The 18690-nt window shown below is 41.8% G+C and overlaps 1 protein-coding gene and 1 long non-coding RNA gene across 2 annotated transcripts; both read right to left on the reverse strand.

The window, feature by feature from the left end:
- Positions 1–3546: 3546 nt before the first annotated feature.
- On the reverse strand, positions 3547–6250 carry LOC101487717 (uncharacterized). Its single transcript, XM_024805287.2, has 5 exons — positions 5996–6250; positions 5430–5516; positions 5176–5204; positions 4263–4331; positions 3547–4146 (listed from the first exon to the last, which is right to left on the reverse strand). The coding sequence occupies exons 1-5, from the start codon at positions 6144–6146 to the stop codon at positions 4141–4143; spliced, it is 342 nt and encodes a 113-aa protein (XP_024661055.1). The 5' UTR covers positions 6147–6250; the 3' UTR covers positions 3547–4140.
- A 5652-nt stretch (positions 6251–11902) lies between these two features.
- On the reverse strand, positions 11903–13213 carry LOC143412565 (uncharacterized). Its single transcript, XR_013093076.1, has 3 exons — positions 12884–13213; positions 12271–12339; positions 11903–12156 (listed from the first exon to the last, which is right to left on the reverse strand). It is a non-coding gene; the product is annotated as an uncharacterized LOC143412565 (long non-coding RNA).
- Between the last annotated feature and the right edge of the window lie 5477 nt (positions 13214–18690).

An 18690-nucleotide genomic window follows, 5' to 3' on the forward strand; every position in this document is an offset into this window, starting at 1 on the left:
AGAAAAAAAAACAACCAGGTTTCAGTGTGATGTTTGGGAATGCATATTAACTGACATAAAGAGTTCATTTATTCTGCCACCTAAATTTAACTCCTAATATCATTGATGCAAAACAATGATGCCATCAGAACAAGTGTCAGTAGTCTGAAACCTCTTTAGAAGTCTGATGTCATTTTCTCTGCGTACCAAAATAGGTGTTTTGTTGAGAATGTGGCTACAAGAGCATTTATTGAGATAAACATCATGATAAAATTACAATTTTCCCATCATACTATGTCCGTTTATTTTGTTGTGAAAGTAAACTTTTGCAAAAATTATTTCTTCAAGACAAAATAAAAATCAATAAGCAAATAAGGTCAAATGCAAGACAAATGCTAACACCTGCTGCTCTCTGGCAGCAGCACCATGCTCTCCCTTGTTTTAAATGCACTTTAGAACAACACGCAGCAACACTACACATGAGCAGGAGGAGGGAGGTATGGGGTCTTCACACACCCCCGTTCTCTGCTAGCCATCGGGGCGGGGGGGCTGGGAGGAGATGTTGGCTGTCCGATTGGCCTCCCTGCTGCTGCGGAGCCTGGGACGGTCTGCTTGCCTCCACCCCGGGGGGAAGGGTAACATCTCTTGGGTCTGGGTTCTGTTTCCCCCTCTGGGGGCGAGGGTACCTGGACCCGGGGTATAGAGTATGTTTGGGGAGTGTGATTGTGTGTACATGTCCATTTATGTCAATCCTTACGTTGGGTGAGTGCTGAGTGTTTGTATATGTGTGCATGAGGGTGGGAATGCATGTTTGTGTCTGTGTGTGCCTGTTTGTCTGTGTCTATATGTCAGGTCGGGTCTTAGACTCCACCTCTCTGGGAACTCCCAGGCCCTCCAAGGCCTATCTCCCCTCACCACACTCCCTGCCGGTGACTGATGCCCTCAGGGGTCGGTGCATTGGTGGTTCTTGGTGTCCGGGGCTGGGCACTCAGGTATGTACCGGCTCACTCCCGGTGGCTACCTGGCGGGGCCTGGCGCCTGTTGCTCGGTCAGGCCTCTTCCGGGGTGCGGGGGGCCCTCGGGCCTCCGGCCTCTGGGCCTGCGGCTCGGTTCACTCTGGCACAGCTGGGCGGGCATGCTGGTGCAGCCCCCTCTAGCTTCTGCTCGGTGGCTACTGGGTGACGCCTCGTCTGGGGATCCTCAGCCCTTCCCATGAGGGTGGCACGGATGCCCCTCCGGTGGTCCTCCTTGGGCTCTCGCACTCTGGGGCCTCTGGATGTCTGGGGCCTGGATCTCCTCCATGCCTGCTTCACGCCCTGGGGGACGGGGCTATGGCTTGCTACATCCTCTTGCAGACCATTACATGTGGAAACCATTGGAATACAAGCGCGCTGATCCACACAGGTGTGCACACGGGTGTTCACTGCTCGTAGACTTAAATTACACCTTTCTTGGCTGCTACTTCAAAGCACATTGTGCGCTGTCTGTCCTGCGTGCTGCACAACAACATTGAATATTTAGTATTTACTGCTGTTTACACTTAGCTAGATTAATGCGATGGTGTTGTGTTTAGTATGTTGCTTTGGTTTTTTTTTTTGCTTGTTTTCTATTCTTCTTCTCTCAACAGGTGATCCAGGAGTTTTTATTTTTTCTCCCCCCCTTTCTCACTGTCCCTCTCCCCTTCTGTTTTTCTTTTCCTTCCTCTTTCTCTCTCCCTTTCCTATCCCTCACTCATGTCTGTCCCGTCTGTAACATCTGAAAATAAAATATAATAAATAATAATAAATGATAAAAACAAAGGTCGATCAAATGGACCAATACGGCAATGCCACGATAATCCATTTGGCAAAGTAAATCCATTGGGTATCCTTGTTGGTCTTCAGACAACAATTCTGATGGCTAAAGAACCAAATGGGACAGGCGGAAAAAAAAAAAAAAAAAAAAAAAATGCAAGTCAAATACCAGGAGACGGAGCAGGTGACAGATCTGGGGGTTAGGAAGTTCAGGGCATTTGAAGGGTTTTACGTTGCAATATAAAGCACTTTGAGGCAACTGTTGTTGTGATTTGGTGCCATATAAATACAACTCAACTGCACTGAATTGACCTGGAGGGGGGCAGGCAGAGCAGAAGAACACTTCAGGGGGCCAACTTGAATGCGGGGAAAGTTAGGAATTTTGTTCCGAGGATCAAAGCTGGAGCAGGAAAAATGTCTTTACAATAAAGAGGGTTTAATATAATAAAAAGGTTCTCTACACACCAGAGGCCTGGGAGCTTTAAGGGGTCTTTACCTCTGACATAAATTAGTCACTATGAGGTGTCACTTCCTGATAGTGACTTTAGTCTCTTCTTTTGGAGCTCTCCCTCCACCTTCACCTTCTTGACTAGAGAATGTTGTGGTGGCAGATTTCTTTTCTCATTTATTAATCACATATTTAATCAAATCACATTAGTTATAGTAATATCACTTTCTCTCTTTACTATAGTAAGAGCACTCCTGTCACTAGTTTGCATGCATGGGGAATGTTAACACAGTGAGGCCATTGTAATGGGAGACGTTAAACAGATAGTGAGACTCCTTCTGTTTATCAGGGATGTAAATCCTTAGGTGACAGCCAAGCAGAAAACAAGGTCATAATTCTCTCTGTGAGGGAGAAGGTATAGCCCCCCCCCCCCCCCCCCCCCCCCGTGAGAGGGGCCCCGAGAAACACTAGAAACTTATGATCACTAAACTGAGACAGACCTGTTTGTCTGTTTATGTTGCTGTCAGATGGTTTGTTAAAATAAACATTATGTAGAAATCTAACTTATAGCCATCCATTATCTTCCTTCTCAGGGTCACAGTGCTGCTGGAGGCTATCTCAGCTACCAGAGGGCAAGAGGTGAGATCCAACCTGGACAGGTTGCCAATCTGATTGCCAGCCTTATTTTACATATAACTTAACTTTGTTCCTTTTGCTTGTTTTTTTGTTTTGCATCTTAGCCCGGTTTGTAAGTGTAGGATGCTTTGACATTGAAGCTTCTAAGAGTACAATATCCAGTGATTATACACTTGCTTTTTATTGTGGAATGCAGATTTTACCTTTTCCCACCAGGGGGCAGAATTTGTCTGTTTCCCACTAGTTACAGGGCTGTTATGGCGTTGTTTTTGTGTCACTATTCTGAGCGCACGTAAAAAAAAAATTGAGCGCACGTAAAAAAAATTTGCAGGTGCAAGTGTTGCATTTTCAGGAGAAATTTCTTTTGAGCGAAGAAAAGCTAAATTTGAGTGAACAAAATTCATTGCTGCGTGCAAAAAATGTATTTCAGTGTTTGCTATTATCCACACACACACACACAATAGCAGCCCCTCTCGCTCAGTTTTTGCACTTGCGTTCGCTCGCAATGTGTTGCTCGCGCTCTCAACATTTCTGCCCGTGCTCGCTCAACTCTTACTGTACACCATTATATTTGTGCCACAAAACCAGAATCCCTCGCCTCAACAAGGAAGAGATGGCTAAGATGGAGATAGAGACCCAACAAAGCAGTGAAATAAACAGTTACTTTTTGATTGTTTAATAGTGGTTATGTTCAAAGCATGCCAAACAAGAAACATGAAACAAGATGTTTTTTTCTTTTCTGAGACCTATTTAGTTTTTATTGTTGTAGATGTAAATAACACAAAAATATATTGAAAGCCATAATTTTATTTCCTAATGCTGAGGACCCAATATATTCACATTCTCTACCTCTAGAGGGAGTCTCTGCTCTGTGGCTTTATGGATGATGGAGGTGATTTGCAACTGCTTTGCTCTATCAACACTAAAGGAGGATGTGTTTTCATTATTCAGTGTAGAAAAAAAACAGAATTATCCTTTAAAAGTTGCATTAAAGAAAGATTACATAATATAACACTGAGATAAGTAAAGACAATTGTCAGGTTGTTAAAAATCATTGTTTTACTACTTAATAATAGCACTAGCCCCTTTAATTTAGATCTAGATCATCGGTAACTGAACAATCAGGCAACATTCAAAGCATTTTTAAATATGTTGAGTGAACATGACTGGATTTATTTCTTTGATTTGTTGACTGTGGAGGAGACGTTGCTAGGATTAAACTCCAGAAGAAGACGAGAAGGCTTTCACAGCTGTAGGTCACACTGTCACCTTTATCATCACCACCTAGAGCTTAGAAGAAGAAATAATTCTATACTTAATAATACTTAAACAATAATAATAATAACAACAACAATAATAACAGAACTGATATTAACATCCTCACTGTAACCCATCACAAAGCTTACTGTGCCTTCTTCTCTGGTGTTCTTGGTGTAGCTGATGGAAGCCAAGGAAATGTCATCTTCAGGTTCAGTCTACATAAGGACGATCACATAATGATTGCTAACACATTAATCCAAACCTTGATTTAAGTATTAAAGTATTTTGCACATAGACACAGTTCAGAGAATGTGAGTCTCTGCCGTGTTTAAACTCGGTCCCTGCACACAGCTTATAAAATTAAGTGTAGGTATTCTGCTGAAACTTGAATATATGCATTTCGTGAATGGTTGGAGAGTGGTTGTTAGGAGTTGCTGGCATCGGATAATATGACGTTTTTCATAAAGTGGTATATAGTACTGCACCAAAAACCTTCTTACAATTGCTTTGGTCACTAGTAGGTTCCTGCTCCCATGAGCAATTTGGATAGAAGACAACAATTAGCTAGCACTTGCAAACTACACTTGCAAGTGGTGGTAAAAATATGAAAAGAGCACACAAACCGGGAGCAGAGAATGTTCTCTGTCGAAGTAAAAGCTGCACCTTTTGAAATGTGTACTTTATAGTTATAAGGCACAACTTTTCATTTGAAGGTGGACACTCTCTGATGGCAGTTTCCATCGCACTTTTAAAGTTTCACTACATGTCAGAGAGTAAATGGTGACTGCTTGTAGACAAGTCAACATCTTCCATGTGAAATATGACTGAAATTAACACACTCCTTTTCAACCAGTCACAAAGTGACACAGACAACTACAGGCCCGGTTTGTTCATTTTTAGATTCTCCACATTAAATCAACTTTTTCTGTAAAGTTTTACTTTCACTATATTAAAATTTTTTATTTTCCTAGGGTCATACAGGTGTAGAGAACTTAACAGACAATCACCAAAACTCAGTTTTTTATTGAAGAATCAGAATGATCAATGGATGAAACTCACATTGTTCTGTCCATCCATTTCCATGTTCCCTGCAAAGAGGAAAAAATTGAGTTGCGCTTCTAGTTCTGAGTCTGTGTTCTTATAGTTATTATAGAAAACGGTGTTGTCTCAAATGATTAAACTGGTAAAGACTGGTTGTCTAATTTAATAATCTAAGACTTGTCCACATAACTTGAACTTCATCATGTCATGAGTCAGCAAAACACATTAAATTTAACAGTTAAAACGCTGATTTACATTTGTCCTGTTCTCACCTCTAGTTTTCTTCCTTGTGATCATCACCACAGCAGCAACTAAGACTGCTACTAAAGCAGGAAATATAATATGCTCCCATGACCAACCTGGAAAGAAAATTAATCCATGTTGAACTTACTTTTAAAAAATCTAAGGATTAATATTTATTTTTACTGACACATAGTTATTTTTTTTAAATCATAGTGGTGATGAGTACAATTTTAGCACTTTTTTTGTATTTCCCTTCTGATGTAGCCTATTGCAAAATCTAATTATCATGAGTGATCCTGTTTTCATTACTGTTTTTTAATTATTCTGCCTCCGGTGCTGGATTTGGTGTCACTATTAACTTTTTTGCTGTTGTGGATTTTTTTGTTGTCATTGCATTCTCACCTGAAAACACAAAACAGCAGCCAAATCAAATCTGTACAATGAAAATGTGTCTTATGTTCCTTTTCCCCAATCAATGGCAAAAACATGCAGAATATTATGGCTGAAATGGCTGTTTAAACTTAAAAAGATTTACAGATGAAGCTTTTTTTAATGATACTCTTTACTTTGAGGTAATAGCAGCTTGTTTTCTCACCTGACGACTGAGAGCTGAAGGGAAACAGCTTCACTTTGTTACTGGACTCATCTGTCACATTGCACTTCAGAGACTCATAAATCTTTGACTTCTGATTAAGTTGAGATTTAAATGTCACTGCTGAAGAGCAGGAACCTGGTAATATCTTCATGTCTGTATAGATGTTCTCTTCACCCTCGTAGAGCCACTCTACTGTGTATGTACAGGGTTTATATGCCAACAAGGAGCAGCTCAAGATGGCTTTGTTACCGTTGTCATGTTTTTTTTTTTTTGGTTTTTTTGGGTTTTTTTTAAGTAGAATGGATATTTAATAAAATGATTTCTAAATAATGAAAATGACTATGTACATTTTGAAACCACAGTGACATGAATTCAACAAACTTTTTTTTTTTTTTTTTTTTTTTTTTTTAATAAATAGGACAGGGGGAATGAATGAGAGAGAGAGGGGGAGAGAAAGAAAGAAAACCAAAGGGGAGAAGAGACGGTGAGAAGGGGGGGGAAGAGAGAGAAAAAAAAAAAAAAAAAAATTCCTGGGTCACCTGTATGGAGAAAAAAAAAAACAAACAAACAAACAAAAACAAACAGAGGAGACAGCAAACAACAAAGAGCAACATAATAATAGAGAAAACAAAGCACCATCACAATAAACTAGCTAGTCATAGATATCAGTATTTACTAAGTAATAAACGATATTGTGCAGCACGCAAGATAGACAGCGCACAGTGTGCTTTGAGGCAGCAGCCAAGAAAGCTTTAGTCCGCGTCTGTGAATACCCATGTGTGCATACCTGTGTGGATCAGCATGCTTGCATTCCAAAGGTTTCTCCATGTAATGATCTGCTAGGGAGTGTGGGGGGGCCACAGCCCCGTCCTCCAGGGTGTGAAGCGGGTATGGAGGAGATCAAAACTCCAGACATCCAGAGGCCCCCAGAACACAAGAGACCATGGAAGACCAACAGAGGGGCAGCCGCGCCACTGTCCCAGTAAGAGCTGAGGAGAGTCCCAGATGAGGGCTCGCCCAGCAGCCGCGGAGCAGAAGTCAGGGGGAGTTGCAGTGACGCGCCCGTGAGCTCCGCCGGCCCCCAGCTGCGCCTGAGTGACCGAGCCCTAGGCCGAGAGGCCGGGGGCACCCCACCTCCAAAGGGGCCCGAGCAAGCCCCAGGCCCCAGGCCCCGACAAGCGGCCGCCAAGGAGTGAGCCGGTGTGTACCCGGACGCCCACCCCCAGACACAAAGAACCACCAACACACCGACACCTGAGGGAGTCCGCCACCGGCAGGGGAAGTGGTGGTGGGTGGAGATAGGCCTCCAAACCTTGGAGGGCCTGAGGTGTCCCCAGAGAGGTGGCGTCTGATACCCAACCTGACATATAGACACAGACATACAGGCACACACAGACACAAACATCCATTCCCACCCTCATGCTCTCATATGCACTCACTCCACACTCAACCAACGTGGAGACAGACATAAAGAGACGCTGTACACACAATCACACTCCCCAAGCGTACTCTACAAACCGGGTCTAGGTACCCTTGCCCCTGGAGGGGGGAATTGCACCCAGACCCAGGTGGTGTTACCCTTTTCCCTGCGGTGGGGAGAGGCAGACCACCCCGACTCCACAGCAGCAGGGAGGCCCCACACCCCAGACCGCAGTCGGACGGCCAACTCCTCCTACTAGCCCTCCCGCTCCAGCAGGCCGCAGAGAATGGGGGTGGGAGAAGACTCCAAACCTCCCTCCACCCGCTCATTGTAGTGTTGATGCATATGTGTTCTAAGGTGCAATTAAAACCCAGGAGGGCATGGAGCTACCTGCCAAGGAGCAGCAGGTAAGCGCATAGTCCCTCCTGCTAACCCTCAATGACTAAGTGTATTTAAAATTGAGAGGTGGGCAACGACGTCAGGGGTGAGGTATACACCCTGATGGTGATTTGGACTCCGTGATTGTGCCCACCCCCAAGATCCTATATGTATGTGTAATGAGAGTGTGAATAATGTGAATGTCTGAGTTGTGGGATAAAATTGAGGCAGAGGCAGCCAGAAGGGGACGGGGGGGGGGGTAGCCTCCTCTGCACCCTGGTGACATACCCCCACTCCAAGGCCCTGCATGTGTGGGTGGTTGTGGAGGAGCGGGAAGAGAGAGGCAGCTGGAGATGGGGAGGGAAGGAAGGGAGGGGCAGGTAACCCCTCCCTGGGGCCAGCTCCCCCGCTGACCCCAGTAGGCACTCCCACCCTCCGCGACCCGCCAGGGAAGGGGGGCCCAGGCCCATCAGACCGGGGCCCAGTGCAGTAGCGCCCCCCGGCTCCACAGAGCCCTGGACAGTCCACCCAACCCCACCACAGAGAAAACTGCACCCACCCCACCAACCACACATCTTCCAGACTACATAAGACGGTAAACGCCCAGGCTGAGATCTTCCTCCACCTCTCCTGTATCTCCCCCTCCTGCAGAGAGTTCCTGAGAGAAGAAAGCTCCTGCAAGATGTGACCATCCCCCCCACCAGTTGAAGAGCCCCCCAGGCGGCTCGATGCACCGGCGGCACCCTGCTCCAGGGCCGGGCCCCCATGCACCCACCCGCCCACAACCCCGGCAACACACCAACCAGGACCCGAGCCCCCGAGGCCCGGCCCGGGCCCCAGCCCAGAGACGGAGCGCCCCCAGAACCTCACGCCCATCCCGGACCCACCCAGGGGCAGCCAGGTTGCCAGGTCAGTAACCCACGTCCGTCAGCACAGACCCTCCCCTAGCCCCGCTGCACGCAGCCACGAGGAAACAGTCACCTGAGAGCCAACAGAGCCCTCAACCGGACGTGACCGCTACCCCGGGTTGTCATGTTGAGTCGCTGGTGAAGACAAAAGATGAGAGAAAAAATAGTTTAATCACAGTATTGAATATTTTAATGTTTCACGCACAGTTTGAGCTGAAAAAATTATGAATGAAATACTCACTGTTAATAACGGAAAGATAGACATCAAACTCTGAAACTTCATTTCCTGATTTGATTTGTCTGCACGTGTAACGGCCAGCATCCTCAACTGTGACCTTGTTTACAACCAGAGAACAGTCTTCACTAACACTCAGCCTGGCTGACTTAGCTCTAACATCTTTGTGAATCTGCCCATGAGTGGCCAACTCCACTACTGCCGTGTCTGTTGAACCACTGAAGGCCCAGGTAGTACTGTTACAGTCATCCTGACCATGTGTCACATTTTCACAAGGCAAAGTGAGGTCATCACCAACTATGACAATAGAGACAGATTGAAGTAGATGAAGTGTTGGTGCTGAGAAAAAAAAGAGAAATATGACAGATAAAGATCACAAATGTGACTTGGCGCAAATTTAGTTTGAGGATTATTTTTGATACGAAACAAGTTGGTCTCAAATGTAGTCTCATTGAGTCAAACAAAGTTGCCAGCAAAACTTGTCCTTACTTGTAAACTGAAGCATCAGAAGCAGAAATACAGTTATTTTAACGCTCCCGAATTCAGCCATCTCTTTCTCGTTCTCGTGCTCACTAATGACACAGTCTCTTGTATTTTCTTAAAGTTACACACAGCTTCTGCTTTATGTGGTTTTTGAGGTGTTGCTCTGTCATAGTGACTTTAGTCTGCCTCTTGCACACCTATCAATTGTTAAAAAATATAAATTTTTAACCAAATTTAGTGTACGTATGAGTAGAGAGACAGTTTTTCATTTAATGTTGTTTTTCTCATATTTTTAATGCATTTTCACAGTAGACAGTGGTGCGTTTTTACCTCAACGGAGAATCTAAAATTAGAATCATAAATGGCATTAAGATAGAGTATACAGGGGAATATGAATATGACAATGTAGTATTATTTTCATATAATTCATCAGCATTAAAAACTGAAATGTTTGCAATGAAAAGTAGGCATCCTGTAGCAGCTACCATGCCACAGTGGTGAAACACAGATAAGATGCTTTTGTGGTCTGCGACCTGCTGGTTCCTCATTGCATGAAGAATTCTTTGACGTGAATGGGAAAGTGTTTTAGTAAAAACAGGGATACAATAGCACCAGAGCTCTGGGCCCTGTTTTAGGGTTTTTATGTGTCTGGGTAGGAAGATACTATTGTGGGTTTGTCAACCCTTGGATGAGGTAAACTCCAAGTTCCAGAGAGAGAGTTTACTTAAACTTTGAACAACTTAGTCCCTCGTTGGCAATTTTTCTTCAACAACCTCTGAGCTCTCCCCTCCTTCTGCATTTGAAAAAAGCTGAGTGATGCTTTATGTCATTTCCTCATTCATAAAGTTTCCACCAACACAGAGTACAAAAAGATAGGTTATACATACTATTTATTGCTTTTATGCTCTGTGTTAACATGAGTAAATGGAAATTGTATCATATCTCCTTGTTTATTTTTAAAACTTTTTAAATGTTAAACATAATGTGTTACCTTGTATCATATAACTAAATATTACTTTGTGTTTAACAAATTAGGTTACCCACATCTGTTCTTTTTAATGTTTTAGTGTAAATACTCTCCCATGACTGAAAATGATATGTTTGACAACTTTACTGTGAGATGGTTTTTGTGCATAATACACTGCAAGACGGAAGACATATTGCACCCACATTCAAATATATGACACAAACTTACATGTATGAAATGATCCTCTCACTGATGTGCTGACTTTCATATTTATTATTTACATGTCACTGTATTTAATTTAATAATTTAAAAAAATGTTGTCATAATGTCATTGTATTTAAAGTAAGAGCTGGACGTAATATTTTGTTTGTGGCAATGCCACACATACACTAAAAAATGTGGCAGTACTAACTCACTGATTAGTGGCTCAAGACAAGAACATGACCGACTGAGTGCTTCAGTGGACTGTCCTCTGGTTCTGGTACAATACATTTTTGAATTTTCAAATAGTCATTAAAGTATTAAAAAAATCAAATACAGTATTATCTTTATTTGAAAATACAGAGTATAGTTGCTGCCTTCTTATTTGTGACTGGTAGGATGTGATGCCCCATGACTGGCAGAAGGTGGTGGCAATGGTGCAAAAAGCCATGTCCCAGCTTTTTTATTTTCCTACATCTGTGATCATGAAGATGTCGTGATGGTGTCTGAAAATGCTGAAGGCTTCTCCCTCTGTCAGACTTCACAGAATGACTGAAAACTTCAACATCAGCTCACCAAACCAGTACAAGCCCAGATTTGGATGTTTCATACTGTCAGTATGACATGTAACAAAGTGTAAGAATAAATGTTTGTGTACTCAACCATTTTTTCCTCTTGTTAAGAAATAACAAGACAGAAATGAGTTTCATCAGTGTAATTATTTTTAAAATATCCATTTTATGTTCTAATAGGACACAATGAGAAGCAATGATGATGTTAATACTCTCAGAAACAGACAGAAGAACAATAAAATCTAATCCTCAATGCCCTCTGATATGACCTTTCTGTAGGTTCAGTGATCGCCATCATAAATCTTGAACCTTGAATCAGACACCCACTTCCAGTCAGCCAGTCAATTCCGCTGCTGTGTTTCCTTGACTGAAGTCCATGATATTATTATGATAGTTATCCTGACCATCAATCTTACTTTTTGTCATGTGACTGGCAGAATGAATGACCCATTCGCAAAGCAGTGAAAAAAGTTCACTCCAGCACTTGCAATGTAATTAGATGATTACAGTTCATTTATAGAACGAAGAAAGTTGTGGAGAGGAGAAGCTGTACAGCAATACAGCTTTTGAGTAGTAGAGTAATGGACAACATTTTTGGTTTTATTGCACAAAAGGATATGAGTGCGATGGTAAAGTGGAAACAGCATCCAGGACAGAAACAGCCACATTATACTGCTAACAGAACTATGTTTCTTTGGTTGTCTGTTAGTGACTGACAAACACTCATACACAAATATCCATTTCACATAAGTATCTCATTTTATTGCATTTTCAATCTGGGAATATTTTCACCCTCTCCACCTCTAGAGGGAGTCTGTGTTATCTCGGTGGCTTCATGTACGATAGTGCACAAGAAAAGAAATCATAATCCAGTCATATATTTCTTTGGTTTGTTGATGATGGAATAGAGATCACTGGAAGAAGAATATCCAGCAGAAGATAAGGAAGCGTTTACAGTGCTGTATGTCACAGTATCATCTGCACCATTACAGGGTACCTTAAAGAAAACATGAATAAGAAATTCCTACCTTAATTAATCATACATGTCAGAAGTTTTGATAGTTATGATTTGGATGCCAACATCTTCATTGTAACCGATTACAGATCTTACCCTGGCTTTATTCTGGGTCTTCTTGGCAAAGCTGATGGTGGCATAAGAAACACCGTCGTCAGGTTCAGCCTATAAATTGAAGACATTATAATGGATACAAAATTATTTTGAATTCAAAACCTTTGTCAAGCACTGGGGTTTTTTTAAACAGACATGTTAGAATGAACAAATACAGCAGTAGGGATGGGTATCGTTTAGGTTTTATCCGATACCAGTACCAAACCGGTACTTTTGAAGCAGTGCCGGTGCTTAAACGGTGCTCGAACCGGTGCTTAAAGAATCAAGAACCTTTCATGTTTAGCTGTTTTTTGTAAAAAGATAACAATGTTAGCCTTTTCTGCAGCTATAGGGTATATATGGTATCACTCTTGGTTGGAAGCAGTGCTTAAACAATGGGGAAAAAAACACCAACTTTGTCCAAAAACCTCTCATGTTTAGCTGTTTCCCACTTTTTCTTTGGTCATTTTAGCCTTTTTGGCCAGGGTGAAGGGAGCATCTGCCATCAAACAAGAAGACAGCTGCATGTAACTATGACAGTGTTTGCTAGTTCACCTTACATGCATTCATTTAATAACGTGGTTAGCTTACACACGAACAACATTAAGCTACTCACACAGAGAAGAACGGCTGCTGCTGCCATCATCATCCGTCATCATTTCTGCTACACTGGCAGGGCTAGGGGCCAGGACTCTCCTCTTCGGGTGCATGTTGCTAACTCCGGGTCGATAACAGGCACCACACCCGCAGTAGATGTGCACGGTGTGAGGTCTCGCAGCAAGCTATCAAATACGGTGCATTTCTCAGCCTTTAAAAAAACGCTATGCGTCACCAGGTGTTTCATCAGATTCGAGGAGTTACCTCCTTTGCACAGTGTCACCTTAAAGCACTTGTTGCAGGCTGCTGAGTTTGCATCTTTTGCTGTGAAGTACAGCCAGACTTTGACCGCTTCACCTTGGGCAGCTAATCTGTAGCTCTGCTCTAAAAGAACGTACGTACCTGGGCCCGCCTACTACACTTGCAAAGGTAAAATGATTGGCTAGAATCCAAAGTGTGTGACATCTCAGGGAAAAAAAAGCACCGAAATGAAGCACCGAAATGTGCCCTGCTTTTCGGTCTGGGTACCGTTTATGCCAGATACCGGTACCCATCCCTATACAGCAGTAAGTGTAACTTTGAACTGGGTGTAGTGTGTGTGATCTCACAGTGTTGTGACTGGCTTCTGAACCAGACTGAGCCTCTTTGGGGCTTAAGCTTGGTTCCTGCACAGGCACAGAAACATAGGTGACTCAAATTATGCTTTTTCTGCTGTATATGCAGTCCCTATAAATCGGTTTTTGCGACAGTACAAATATTTAGTACTAATAAACATTGTAGTGTTTAAACTCACCTTATTTCCTTCCTTTTGTTTTTTATTTCCTGGAAAAAACAACAGATATGACATAAGTCAGACACAGAAGTGGGTTTCAGACACTTGCACAAATGACTGATCAGGTGATCTGCTGATCTCACGTCTTTGCCTGCTGAAATTCAAATTATGGTCAGTTGCTAAGCTTTCTCAGTTGTATTTATCATCAAGCCATAAACTGTTTTCCTCAATGCAAAGTCAGCAAAACATATCAAACATGAACGCTGAAACATCCAATATTTTTATACAAAGATCTACACAATGATACAGACAAAAGATGAAACATTTAACTTTTTAATTTTAATGTTTAATTTGTGAATGGTCCTACCTTTCATTTTCTTCCATGAGATGATCACTATGATAATTAAGAGTGCTGATAAACCCACAGTCACATAAACATACCACCATGACCAACCTGGAACACATGGACGCATATTTGGTTTAATTATAAGCAACAGTTTGAGGTCAATTATAGTTTTTACGTTTTCTCACCCGAGGACGGAGGGCTGAAGGGAAACAGCTGCACTCTTTTGTCTTCATCTGTCACTTTACACCTTACAAACAGTAATTCAGACAAAATTGACTTCTGATTAAAGTGAGATGTCTCAAATGCCACATTGGAATTACAGGAACGTGATGAAATCTCCATGACTGAGGATATATTCTCTTTACCCTCGTAGACCCACTCCACTGAATGCCTACAGCCTTCATATGAGAACACGTAGCAGTAAAAGATGACTTTATCGTTGCTTTTTTGTTCAGTCACTGGTGATGATGGAGATATCGAGAGATAAAGACAACAACAGAAACATTAGCCTCATCATTTTAATGAATATTTTTGTAATATTTCAGTATGTTGCTCAAAACAAAACACATTAACTTGACAACACTGATATACAAATACTCACTGTGAATAACAGAAAGATGAACAGGTGAGTCTTGTTGGTTTCCTGATATGAACCGTTTGCATTTGTACAGACCAACATCCTGATCTGTGACCTTCTGAATAACTAGAGAACAGTTTGCTGTAACGCTCAGTCTACCTAACTTAGCTCCAGCTTCTTTGTGAAACTGATCATGTTCAAAGAGTGTTACTGTTTTTGCACTTCTTAAATTCATGAACATCCAGGTTGTACTGTCACAGTTACGCTGGCCATCTACTGGATTTTTACACGGCAACGCGACTTCATCACCATCTCTTACAATAAACGCTAAATGTTGCCAGGTTGCTGTTGCTGAAATAAGAGAGACAGAGACAAATTTGATCAACAAACTGATTCAATTCAATTCAATTTTATTTATATAGCGCCAAATCACAACAAAAGTCACCTCAAGGCGCTTCATAGATACAGAGAAAAACCCAACAATCATATGACCCCCTATGAGCAAGCACTTTGGCGACAGTGGGAAGGAAAAACTCCCTTTTAACAGGAAGAAACCTCCGGCAGAACCAGGCTCAGGGAGGGGCGGCCATCTGCTGCGACCGGTTGGGGTGAGAGAAGGAAGACAGGATAAAAGACATGCTGTGGAAGAGAGACAGAGGTTAATAACAGATATGATTCAATGCAGAGAGGTCTATTAATACATAGTGAGTGAGAAAGGTGACTGGAAAGGAAAAACTCAATGCATCATGGGAATCCCCCGGCAGCCTACGTCTATTGCAGCATAACTAAGGGAGGATTCAGGATCACCTGGTCCAGCCCTAACTATATGCTTTAGCAAAAAGGAAAGTTTTAAGCCTAATCTTAAAAGTAGAGATAGTGTCTGTCTCCCGAATCCAAACTGGAAGCTGGTTCCACAGAAGAGGGGCCTGAAAACTGAAGGCTCTCCCTCCCATTCTACTTTTAAATACTCTAGGAACAACAAGTAGGCCTGCAGAGCGAGAGTGAAGTGCTCTAATAGGGTGATATGGTACTACAAGGTCATTGAGATAAGATGGGGCCTGATTATTCAAGACCTTGTATGTGAGGAGCAGGATTTTGAATTCAATTCTGGATTTAACAGGAAGCCAATGAAGGGAAGCCAAAACAGGAGAAATATGCTCTCTCTTTCTAGTCCCTGTCAGTACTCTTGCTGCAGCATTTTGGATTAGCTGAAGGCTTTTCAGCGAGTTTTTTGGACATCCTGATAATAATGAATTACAGTAGTCCAGCCTGGAAGTAATAAATGCATGAACTAGTTTTTCAGCGTCACTCTGAGACAGGATATTTCTAATTTTAGAGATGTTGCGCAAATGGAAGAAAGCAGTCTTACATATTTGTTTAATATGTGCGTTGAAGGACATGTCCTGGTCAAAAATGACTCCAAGGGTCCTCACAGTGTTACTGGAGGCCAAGGTAATGCCATCCAGAGTAAGAATCTGGTTAGATACCATATTTCTAAGATTTTCAGGGCCGAGTACAATAACCTCAGTTTTATCTGAATTAAGAAGCAGAAAGTTAGCGGCCATCCAGGTCTTTATGTCTTTAAGACATTCCTGCAGTTTAACTAATTGGTGTGTCTGGCTTCATGGACAGATAGAGCTGGGTGTCATCAACATAGCAGTGAAAATGTATGCTATGTCTTCTAATGATGCTGCCTAAGGGAAGCATGTATAATGTAAACAGAATTGGTCCTAGCACTGAACCCTGTGGAACTCCATAATTAACCTCAGTGTGTGATAAATTGACAGGTTTTTTTTAAATACAGTACTTAGTGTGAGGATAATTTTAAATCCACTGCATTTTACACATTTCTGTCTCAGATTTGGTTTACAGTTTAAAATTATTTATGTCATGCATATCTTTGAAAGCAAAAAAAAGCACATTCAATGTATTAAATATGCTCTTGATGTATTGAAATGTATTTGTAATAGTTGCCATTAGGATCAGAGCCATCAACCTGTTTCAAAACCTGCGATTCTTTCATTTAATGCTCACCATACATGTTTGGGACTGAGCCCTACACTTATTTACGGTCCTACTTGTTTTTGAACTGAACTGAACAAACATGCCCCACTGAAGTAAAAGAGAGTAGGTTTCCAATAGATATCAGTGTCTCGTCTCTGTGAGCTGATGGATTTGAACATTTCTACAGAGATCAGGACACAATGAAAACATGTCTGGTTGTCTTTTCTACACTCAGAGCAAAAAAAAAAAGTCTCTAAAATGGGATCCAGGTCCTTTATACAAAGATGGGTTTTAGTAATATGATTACATGTAAACATGACCAGACAGTTTTTGCTTAGTTGCTGCTGTTGAGAAATAGTCTGAAAGTCAAAAGAAATGAAAAACAAACTGATGTCTCACCTTTAGATTTCAAGATTCAAGTAAACAATAACAGCATGGCATTTAAGCATATAGTATTTAATGATGTAACACTAGAATGTTTGCAATTTAATGTGTGTCCTTACCTGCAAACTGAAGCATCATCATCATGAAAAAAGAAATCTTAAACCATCTGCTTGGAAACATCGTGCCTTTTGGTGTCTCCTTGTAACGCTCACTATGCAGTCTCTGAGAGTTCTTCTGAAACACAAATGCAACATGTGCTTCTTGTGGTCTGTGAGGTGTCACATCCTCATAATGACTTAACGTCTGCGTCTTCTCACGTCATTCACTTAGCCAACATGAGATTACAGGAAGTCATTTAATATTAATGCAGAGACGATCAGCTGAGATAAGTTGTTCACAGAAATGCAAATCCTTTTCTGTTAGACTGTGTTATTATTAGAAAAAAGAAGAGTCTTTGAGATGTTTAACATGGAGCATAAACCCCCCCAGTCCAACATGGTGACATCACAGTAACTTGGAACAAAGACAGACAAGATGCGTCAGTGCTGTGACGCGTCTTGTCTGTCTCTGACATAACTTTCTTCCCTACGTAACCAACACACAAATGATGAAATTAGCCAGCCGCTGCTGGTCTTTCTGGAATTGGAAACCCTACCTTCGCCTTGGGGAGTGAAAATATGAACATTACTTTTATTAATTTTTTTAATGCACAAAAGCAGAAGAGAATTATAGTAAAGTAGAAACTTCATCCAGAACAGAAGCAACAGCATTATGCTGCCAACACAACTTTGGCTCTTTGCAAGCTTCTGCACTGACAACATCCAAATGCAAAGCTAACCAGGAAAGCAGAGTGATGATAAAGCTGATTTTATACCCAGTCCCAGCAGCCAGACCCTGGACTTCAACCAAAGCAGTGATGAGGAGTCAGGCTTGCAGCCTTGTTTACCTCTTCATGTTTCTAAACTAAAATCACTGAATCACTTTATCTTTTCTTTGCATTGTTGCCTTTGTTTTATTCCTAAAATCTAAAACAAAGAGTGTATCTGTGCCCCCATTTGGATGGGTATTTGTGTTGGTGTGTGTAACCTATAAGTTCATGCTGTTAAATTGTGTTAATGTTACAATGCAAAACAAGTGGTGTAACAAATTTCAAAAGTAATGCACTGCAATACTTTTTTCTTTAAAGGAACAAGCAAAATGTGCAATACATGACTTTTCTTGAGTAAGGACCCAAGTAATGGTGATTAGACATTTTAAAAAAAGCTGTGAAGGCTGAAGTAAGGCGCTCTGGCAGCGATTGGGCCCAACAAAAATATCTAGCCCACAACATCAGAGAAAAACAACAGTAAGATGCAAGAGACAGGAAAAAAGAATAAAGATGGCAAGAAAAATATATCTATTTCCTGTGAGTAATGAGGTGTCACTTCCTCACGGTGACTTCAGTCTTTTTCTTCTGAACTCTAACATTTGTTGAATAACCTTTTTAATCTAACATAATGATAATATAATGATAAAACTGAGTGTATGCCAACCCCAGCCCAGCAACCAAATCCCGATCGTCCACAGGTAACAAATCAATCACTCGTATAACAGTGCAACATCCAGCTCTATCTGTACATGTTTCTACAGTAGAATTACTCTGCGTAGCTGTATTAGGATCGGGATCTGTGTGAGTTTGTGGGACTGTAGCCTTAATAATTGGTATCTTAGATTATGTTACGGGTTATGTAAAAGTAATGTGAT

This window comes from Maylandia zebra, linkage group LG15, assembly GCF_041146795.1.
Source record: "Maylandia zebra isolate NMK-2024a linkage group LG15, Mzebra_GT3a, whole genome shotgun sequence".
In the NCBI taxonomy this organism is placed as follows: domain Eukaryota; kingdom Metazoa; phylum Chordata; class Actinopteri; order Cichliformes; family Cichlidae; genus Maylandia; species Maylandia zebra.

Bases quoted from the DNA above. Each gene is read 5' to 3' on its own strand.
- LOC101487717 (XM_024805287.2), bottom strand. From the start codon at position 6,146: ATGAAGATATTACCAGGTTCCTGCTCTTCAGCAGTGACATTTAAATCT. The intron at 5,517-5,995 runs GTGAGAAAACAA...TTTTCTTTCCAG, and splicing joins CTTCAGCTCTCAGTCGTCAG to GTTGGTCATGGGAGCATATT. The intron at 5,205-5,429 runs GTGAGAACAGGA...TCCTCTTTGCAG, and splicing joins CACAAGGAAGAAAACTAGAG to GGAACATGGAAATGGATGGA.